The sequence below is a fragment of the Diabrotica virgifera genome, chromosome 2, assembly GCF_917563875.1.
Source record: "Diabrotica virgifera virgifera chromosome 2, PGI_DIABVI_V3a".
Lineage (NCBI taxonomy): Eukaryota > Metazoa > Arthropoda > Insecta > Coleoptera > Chrysomelidae > Diabrotica > Diabrotica virgifera.
The window spans coordinates 51,906,492-51,916,651 of NC_065444.1; the positions used below are offsets into that span (position 1 = coordinate 51,906,492).

Genomic DNA, 10,160 nt, shown 5'->3' on the forward strand with positions numbered 1-10,160 from the left:
GACTTCTTGGATATCGTTCCTACACCTAATAATTGTTTGCTAGTTGTTAGACATCTATTTATTTTGTTTTTGCTTTCCACTTAGATTTATAATTTTTCCAATATTTGGGATTTTTTGAGGATTTGAATGGTGGAACAATAGATCTGTCTAACTATTGAATCGTCTCAAAATCAGTTTCCTATAATCAGTAATCCACGAGTTATTCCCAAAATTGATTATATCGATTTTTCACCTGAAATCATTCAGCGCCATATTGACAAGTTAAAAAACAACTCATCTCCAGGGCCCGATAAAATTTCTACATTATTTTTGAAAAAATGTTCAGATGTCCTCTCTGTTCCACTATCACTAATGGTGCGTTCATCTTTTAATGCACACTCTTGCCTTCAATTTGGAAAAGTGCTTCGGTGACACCTATATTTAAAAAAAGGAAATAAGTTAGATCCCAATAATTACAGACCAATAAGCCTTACACCTGTTATTTGTAAAGTTATGGAATCAATAATCACATAGTGTCTTTCCGAATTTTTACTTCGAGAAAATATTATTCCTCTACAACAACATGGCTTTGTGAAAAGTAGATCAACCATGACTAATTTACTTTGGTGTGTTAATGAATGGACAGCAGCATTAGATAAAAAACGACCTGTGGATGTAATATATTTAGACTTTGCAAAAGCATTTGATCGAGTACCAAGAAGAAAATTGATGTATAAACTAGAACATTTTGGCATTCGCGGACAACTTCTTGAGTGGATTAATGATTTTTTAACAAATCGGGAGTTTTGTGTTAGAGTTGGCAAGTCGCTAAGTGGTGTTCCACAAGGATCTGTTTTGGGTCCACTACTATTTGTGTTGTATGCCAGTGATCTTGAATCTCATATCAAATCTAAGAAAGCTTTCTACGCAGACGATGCAAAAATATTTGCTGACCCACTCTTCAATGGGCAAGTCTTACAAAGTGACTTAGATCCGATCTTCAAGTGGTGTTCGGATTGGATGTTACCTCTAAATAGAGATAAGTGTGTGGTTTTACATTTGGGAAAAAATAACCCTCGTTTGTCTTACTCGATAGACGGGCATTTACTGGATACCGTGGAATCATATAGTGACCTTGGTGTAACAATTACTGAAAATTTGAGTTGGTCGGAGCATTTCAAACGTTACTAAAAAAGCGAATAGTAGTTATACCTACTTAGTAAGACTTTTACAAAAATATCATTTTCGGGTTCTATTCGTTTGTATAAAACTTATGTCCGACCCCTACTGGAGTACTGTGGAACGGTTTGGTGCCCAGAATTAGTGCGCGATAGAACTCTTCTAGAAAATATCCAAAAGAAGGCCACCAGACTATCTTTCAAACAAAGAAGGCCAGATTACCAACAAAGACTAAAAAAAAACAGCAAATCCTGTATAAAAGGTATATTTAAAATCCCTAAAAAGGGCTACATCACAAATACATAACTAGTTTTCGACTGGTTTACCAGTCATCATCAGTGCTCTAAAATGAATATAACCAGATAAAATAATGCAAAGATTGAAATTTTGACTACGGTTAAAAAAGCTATCGGTTATACTCACGTAAAGTTTATACATCCTAACCACCAAAATATCATCATCCAGCCTCAAAAGTCCACTGCTGAACATAGGCCTCCTCCCCTCGTTTCCAACCCCATCTATCCTGCGCCGCCCTCATCCAGTTTTTATTTACCTTTCTTAAGTCGTCAGTCCATCTTGTAGGTGGTCGACCGACGCTTCTCTTGTCTTCTCTTGGCCTCCATTCCAATAACCTCTTCGTCCATCGCCCATCTGTCATTCTGGCTACGTGTCCTGCCCATCTCCACTTCACCACCAAAATATAGTTTTACAAAAATATGAGGGTCAAAGCACTATTAGTCCAGAAAGCCACTGCGCATCCGCTAGGAAAAATATTCTGATTCGGATTTTTTGCACAATCTTACTCAAAAAGGACTCCTTTTAACAAATTTGCATGTTGCCAGGACCAAAAGGTGGTCAAATATTTTTTAAACGTTTTTTTTTGTTTCTTCCCAAAATTATTTTTTTTGCATGGAAAAAAGTTTTTTTAGGTTTTTTGGATCATTACAAACAGAAAAGGTCTTTAGTGACTTTTCTCTAAAAATGATAGTTTTTGACATATAAGCGATTAAAATTGAAAAATTGCGAAATCGGCTATTTTTAACCCTCAAAAACTATGTGAAAAACTGAAAATTTGAATGTTGCCAAGGTAGGTAGATATTCTTTAAACATCGATTGATGAAATCCCGAAGAGTTTTTTGCAATACAATATTCAGAACTCCTTTGTTTTTTACTTGCTAATCAAGCGTGCGCGACACTATTTTCCACCGACAGTATGGTGCAAATGAAAGGAATAAATTCGTTATTTCGTAAACCGGCGACTTTAAGGAAAAATCCCGAAACAGGTCGAAATTTTTAAGTTTTTTAAGTTAGGATATTGTGGCTTATATGGTATACTAGTGACGTCATCTATCTGGACGTGATGACGTAATCGATGATTTTTTAAAATGAGAATAGGGGTCGTATGCTACCTCATTTGAAAGGTTCTTCAATGCTCTATTCAGTAATATAAACATTTACATAATTATTTATACAGGGTGTCCAAAAAATTTTTATTAAATTAAATTATTTGACCAAAAAGAGGTAGAAGGACACCCTGTATAAATAATTATGTAAATGTTTACATTACTGAATAGAGAATTGAAGAACCTTTCAAATGAGCTACCACACGACCCCTAATCTCATTTAAAAAAATCATCGATTATGAAATTTTCAGTTTTTCACATAGTTTTTGAGGGTTAAAAATGGCCGATTTCGCAATTTTTCAATTTTAATCGCTTATATGTCAAAAACTATCATTTTTAGAGAAAAGTCACTAAAGACCTTTGCTGTTTGTAATGATCCAAAAAACCTAAAAAAACTTTTTTCCATGCAAAAAAAAATAATTTTGGGAAGAAACAAAAGAAAAAACGTTTAAAAAATTTTTGACCACCTTTTGGTCCTGGCAACATGCAAATTTGTTAAAAGGAGTCCTTTTTGAGTAAGATTGTGCAAAAAATCCGAATCAGAATATTTTTCCTAGCGGATGCGCAGTGGCTTTCTGGACTATATAAACATGGTCCGTTAAGGAAACATCGGTTTAAAATGCCAAATAAAGCATGGGTGTTTTAAATATTCTCAAAATGCCCCAGGTAACATCTGAGCTGTAGTGTGACTTGATTACATGGTGGAAGACAGGCAGCAAGGGACAGTGACAAAGAGTTGGATGTAGACCTCCGAACGTTGAAAGGACAGAAATGACAGTTCCACAGGAAGTTGAAAAATTAGCCTGTCATATTTAAAGACTATGGTGCATAGATGTTAAAACTAGAAATGATGTAACAACACACTCCATTGTGAATTTTATCTGGTTATATTCATTTTAGGTAAGCACTGATGATGACTGGTAAACCAGTCGAAAACTAGTTATGTATTTGTGATGTAGCCCTTTTTAGGGATTTTAAATATACCTTTTATACAGGATTTGCTATTTTTTGTATTACATGGTATACAGCCAACTGCAGGAAAACTTTTTCCTTGTGGATTTTTAACAAAGACTTTCTTTAGCAGGGTTACCAACTTTTGAAGCTCGTCGACTCCGTGGTGACTTAATTATCACCTTCCGAATTTTAAAGTATGGATATGGAGATTTGCAACACTTGTTTATTTTAGATGATCACAGCAGACTACGTGGACATAGTTTGAAAGTGAAGAAAGAACCCTTTTCATCGATAAGGCGCCAACATTTTGTGTGTAATCGTATTTTTAGTATATGGAACAGTGTCCCAACGGAAATTATAAATTCTCCATCTATAAATGTGTTCAAAAACCAACTTAGACAGTTATCTGTTTGTAAACTGATCAGTGTTGTGCACAATCTATTAGTCTATAGTTTATTTGCGAAACTAATTTTTCTAATGTAGGTACTATTTCATTTATCTTGTAAATGGGCTTATGGGTCTCCATGACCCCAGCCCTTATTTCTATGTAATAATAATAATAACTCTAACATATGGAAAATTAGAAAATAATGTTAGCTAATGATTAATGCTAGCTATGAAGATTCCTATGAAACTAGTTTAGTAATATGCTGCTTATGAAGTTTAAATATGTAAGATTTTTATCCCATTTTAACTTGAGGAGAAAGCTTCAGAAAAAAAAGTTCTACACCAGCAGTAGTTATGTTGAAGTTAAAGTCAAAGGTATTGAAACCCCCTTTCGATACGTTCCCGACTAGCTATATAAGTTCATTTCGGAGCTGTATACGAAATCGAAAGGATGATCTGAACCACAAGGGAGTTCTCGGTCGCCATTTTAACTCGCAACGTTTCCATGTTATGTTCCGTTTATAGACCAGAATAGCACGTTTATAAACCTGTGCCGAAGCGAAAAGGGCCTCGTTCTCATTTCGTATATTATTATTATCTATTTATAACCTTTACAAACATACGGAACATGTCTAAGGGGAGAAAATAAGATCTTTTCGGAAGGTAGGTAGCGGCGATAAAGATCATATGGAATTTATGGATGGTATTTTGAATTTATAATTTGTGGGACAGTGTGTTTAGGGTGAGTTATGGATATTAAACCGCATACGTTGGAACGGAAATCGATATATTTTTGTACTTTAAAGGTCGCGTCATATTATAATGCACGTCGCGTTTTCGGCACGTAGCGTTTCGTTTGCGAAAAATATAATTTAATGGTTTTTAAATTGAACAATTCATATTGTGCGTATAAGACACGTAACGTAGCGTATAAGACACGTTACGTCTGCGTTCGGTTCATTCGAAAACAATATTTTTCGGATGTTGACAGATACGGGTCGTTTCCCCTTGTTGTTTATGTAGGTATTTCTTTGAATTTGATACCGAGTATTTAGACCGGTCAGTATCGTCGCCCTCGCTAGCGAAATTATTCCGATTCGATTTTTTGCACAAATTTACTCAAAGAGAGGTTCTTATAACATATCCACAGGGTGCCAGGCGGTGCCGTGGTCGAAAAATTGTTTAAACAATCTTTTTTAAACAAATTCACAAAAATATTTTTTCATTCGAGCAATATTTTTTTTAGATAATTTGGGTAATTCTGAGCAAAAAAGGTTTCTTGTCATTTTTCTCTAAAATTGCGAAAAATCAAGGCTTAATAACTCGATTAAAAATTATTATTATGAATTTCAATAGGTGACCAAATCAAGTTTCAAACAACTTCTTCAAGGTCCTGAAGAGATTTTTGTCATTATTTTATTACAAAGCTGTTATTTTTAACTATTAACAATTACCGCTATAGTCCAACTGTATCGTCGCCCCCGTTAGCGAAATTAGATTTTTTTGCACAAACTTACTCAAAAAGAGGTCCTTATAACAACACATCAACAGGGTTCCGGGCGGTGCCGTGGTCTAAAAATTGTTTAAACAATTTTTAAACAAATTCATAAAAATAATTTTTTATTAATAATTTAATTAAACCCAAATTAATAATAATTTGAGTTATTCTGGGCAAAAAAGGTCTCTTGTGATTTTTCTCTAAAATTGATTGTTGTCAAATTATATGGCCATTTCCGCATTTTTGCAAGATACGTTTTTTGCTAAGAATAACCCAAATTATCTAAAAAAAAATCGTTCGTAATGAAAAAATTATTTTTGTGAATTTGTTTAATAAGAATTCTGCCGTCCGTTAGCTAAAACATCACTAAGCCACAGAGACCGATTTTGAGATATGAGCAAAAATCGGGGGAAAATTTTCAAGACATTGCTACTTTACAACTATTTATCGTAGAAGTATGTATGTTACTTCGAAAGGAACGTGTTTTAATTCTCTTCCAATTAAATAGAGTTTCAAACAAAATTTACTTATTTTATGGTATAAAAAAACAATAGAAGTGGTTTTAGCTGTGTCATTTATTATTTATTACATATGAAAACCTTTACTAAAACATCGCTAACCGTACTTTAATGACTTTTTAGTTTAGTATTTTGGAACAAATATTTGATACAATTTTTACATAACTAAATTATCAATATTTCCGACACTATAATATCGCTACGTTATTTAATGACGTTATAGTTAAGGTTTTGATTTAATTTTTAAAACAAAACCTTGTCTAAAACATCACTAAAGGTGTTTAATTGTTTATTGGCTAAAATAGTTTACTCCAGTAGCCATTTTTTATATTATATGCTTAACTAAAACATCACTTATTTGATAACCTTTCCTTAATAGCGATGTTTTAGCTAAGTAATAATGCCTTAGGTTTGAAGCAATACAGCAAAATGTCGTTAACCAACAAAATAAAACGGCAAACTTTGGACAAGAAACATTTATTATTATTAAAGAAATGAATAAGGTATAACAACAAAGTAGCAGTCATAGGCAAAATAAAAAATCGAACAAAAAATAAAACTTATCAAATGAATATCAAATTCTTAGATGAAAAGAATGTAATTATTTATGTACTTAATTTCGTAGACTGGTTTAAGAAAAATAACAAAACACATAAGGGATTGAGTGGATATGATGGATAAGATTTTGATGAGACATACAGTAGGAAAAATGAAAGAATACGCATGAACGAACATATAAAACACGCTTTATTTTCCTGTCACCGTGTCACACAAAAAATTTTGTGTGACACGGTGACAGGAAAATACAGCGTGTTTTATATGTTCGTTCATGGGTATTCTTTCATTTTTCCTACTGTATTTCGCGTGAATCCGAAAGCACTAATAATAGTACTTATACTTGTTTCATGAATCAGGAATTAGATTTATTTTTAAATGTCGTATTTTAAAACATTGTTATCCGTCCTCTCCTCCCGTCTTCCAATCATAGAAATTGTTTATCTTTTAATATTATCCTTAACAATATTTAAAAGTTATCAACGTTAACATAAATCTAGTTTCATTCCCCTCCTCGTCATCAGTTTTTCTTGGCAATGTTTTCCAAAATGTCAATTTATGTGGCGGTACTATAGGCGTTAATTTGTCAATTGGCGTAGTTTTTCGGTTAAGTTCAACGCCTTTTGGAGAAGTGCTAAATGTGAGAATCATACAACTTGGATTTTTTAAATATCTGTCTATTTTTATATAGTAACCCAAATGAATTTCGTTTAAAACAAACATGTTTCATATTTTATGAGTGACCTCTTGGGTTACTTTTTTGTATACGCCTCTCACTTATCAAATTTTGAACATTAACAAAATTTTGTGGTGAAATAGATTTGACTATCACTTTGGAGTTATTTATCGAAGCAACTGCGTCTTCGAAATCGGTAAAGTCATACAGATTACCCTTCTTCTTCATTGAAAGTTCTACCTGATGGTGAACTTGATTAGCGCTCATAAACGTATGATCAGGTTAAAAATAAAATAAGGAAATTTCTTCTGTAGATATTAAGTCACTGTTTACCATATCAACTAATTTAGATAAAAGTAGCCAATTCTTATTTTGCGCTGTACAATTATCTAACCATATATTAATGTTCTGGATATCGCGATTTTTCATTAAACATACATAGAAGGCGCTCATTATATCTTCTTGTGTCCGTCCAGCTATGCCATCATGCCACAAAACGGTTAACGGTTTTTAATTAGATGTTATTGTTCCCAGTGGAGCAAAAGTTTGATTGTAAGTAATTAAACGTGGGCAAAAGATTATACTTTTAAAGGATTCTAATCTTGGTAGCATTATGATCTTTCCTAAATCTGAAGGTATATAAATTACATTGTCACTTTGAGCCAGATTTTTATGCTTAGTATACAACTCCCTGGCTTGTGTATACTTAAGGCGATGTTTTCGAAATTCGACACAAGGATTGCAATCTACTACAGTATTACAATCATGTGATGTTTGCTTTTTATGTAAATTAAAAGACTCACACATTTCGCACTCCTCATTAACAAGTCGAGTGAATGAAATATTCAAAGTTTTGAGTTGTTTGCGATAAACCTCATAGGACATATTTTATTTTCTTCTGCATATTTTGAACAAAAATCTTTGTACATAGAAGTTAGACGCGTGCTCGCGTCTGTAGTGCACTATGCAGGATTGAATGATTGTTTGTGGTTATTAATTAACTGGCGATCTATACGAGGCGTTTTCTGGTGTTTTCCACGCATGTCGGAATGAATGGGATTTGTAACATCAAGTGACCTCAATATCGCGTCGGTATTTTTTTTAACCCAAGGTAGTCAAAAAAAATTTTACACACGTCAATAACATATCCACTTCTTTTCTTCTTAAACGCAAAACATATTTTCGGCTTTCTTTTAGGTTCACTTGTGTATTTTCTTTTCGGAACTGCTACAGCCACTTGAGACATAACAAAAACTCTTCGCTGTTCAAAAGACAAACTCCAAAAATCAGAGTTTAACTGTGCTCTATCTTGCTCAGTAAATTGCTCAGTATTCTAATTGCTTTTTAGCTCTCTTCTCTTTAATCCGTTCACCTAGGCCAGTGTCATACTTCTTTCGTTTCTATGGTTGGACATCAAGTTCACTTCTCCCCGTACCAGTGCTTTTCGTTTGCATAGTGTGACTATTTTTGTTTTTATTAGTCCAATCTACAGTGTGTTTTCTTGGCTCTTTTTTTCCCATTTTAAATGCATCTTAGTTCTCGAAAATCTGTCGTAACGCGTCTTTTTTTATGTTTATTTGACGACAGTGAATTACGGAATGTATGAGATGGTGAAGATTTGGTGAGTGTAGCTGTATAAGTAGAAGGCTCTGTTAAATTTGTAGGAAAAGTTCGTAATTGACTTTTCTTTGGCAATTTTCGGTACGAAGGAACGTTTTCTGGCAAATTTAAATCGTCTGAATCTTCGCTTGAATCCGGAATATAATCTTCGTCAAGAACTGAGTCGTCTGAATTAAAATCTAATATATTAGGGCATAATGATGGTTTTGTATTATTATCAGGGTAAAAAGAATTATGTTGGATAGCATCAGGTACATTGTCAGAAGGAAAATCATCTGCTGGCATTTCTTCATTACAAAACATATCAGTGTTTTCTAATGATACGTTGTGAGAGGCTTTGTTTAGCATAGTAATTTCGTTTATCAAATTTCGGGATTGGTAAGATGTTAAACTATTTTGAATCTCACTAAATTTGTTGAAAACTGCCGACGTCATGGAATATGGTCGAGCATACAAATTGTTTACAAATTATGTTTCCTGTTCGCATCTTAAAGTAATCCGAACTTGGTATTTTTGACGTTACCATTCTAATATGAGTTGAGATCGCCGGGAAATTTTAGAACTGCAAAAAACGAAAAATTACATTTACTAGGAATAATAATAGGTATTATTGGAATAGGATTAGAAAACAAGTAAATATTTCTTAAACAACATAAACTGTCATACACACAAACACACTATCATGAAAACATAAAAAATATACAATCTTTCATCTTGTACAGTACAAGTAGTAATTAAGATTCCATTAACTTTTAAGCGCATTTGTTAAAAATTTTAGTAATAATAGCAAGGAGGAACTTACTAAGAAATTTTCTTAGCCATATTGATGATTTGGCGTGAAATATCCTGTTCACCAAAAGCGCGTGACGTACTTTCTCCGACCAACAATAGAATACTGACACTGACGATAATATACGATTTGACATATGACCGCAGTGTAGGACAGGTGAGACGGTGAGTGGGAGGTCGCCTAGTGATGTTTTAGCGTAGTATTGTTACTTAAAGGTGTTTTAGTTATGGAACTTCTAGGAGATTATTTATCGCAAAACACGCTAAGGGAGGTTAGCGATGTTTAAGTTTAACATCGTACAGCAATATTTTAAATGTTCCTTAGCTTTAATATCGTTAACAAAGTTTATCGATATTTTAGTGTAGTAATTGTGTATAACGGGTTTTTAGTTAAGTATTGTTTCGCGATGTAGTGAAATAAACCTTGACTAAAAAAAAGTTAAAGTATGTTAACGGTCTTATTGTTGTATAACTTTGGGCAACGTGGTTTTAGCTAAGTATCTTAAATGAAAATTTAAACAAAATACTATCATTGAAGGTGGTTCCTGATGTTTTAGTTGAGTAATGTGGATAAACGTAGTTTAAGCTGTGTAAAGTTAAAT

At 33.3% G+C, this 10,160-nt stretch overlaps 1 protein-coding gene across 1 annotated transcript; it reads right to left on the bottom strand.

Annotated features, from left to right (window-relative positions):
- Positions 1-8,107: 8,107 nt before the first annotated feature.
- Positions 8,108-9,669, bottom strand: LOC126879508 (uncharacterized). Its single transcript, XM_050642570.1, has 2 exons — positions 9,572-9,669; positions 8,108-9,331 (listed from the first exon to the last, which is right to left on the bottom strand). The coding sequence occupies exon 2, from the start codon at positions 9,202-9,204 to the stop codon at positions 8,671-8,673; it is 534 nt and encodes a 177-aa protein (XP_050498527.1). The 5' UTR covers positions 9,205-9,331; positions 9,572-9,669; the 3' UTR covers positions 8,108-8,670.
- Positions 9,670-10,160: the final 491 nt, after the last annotated feature.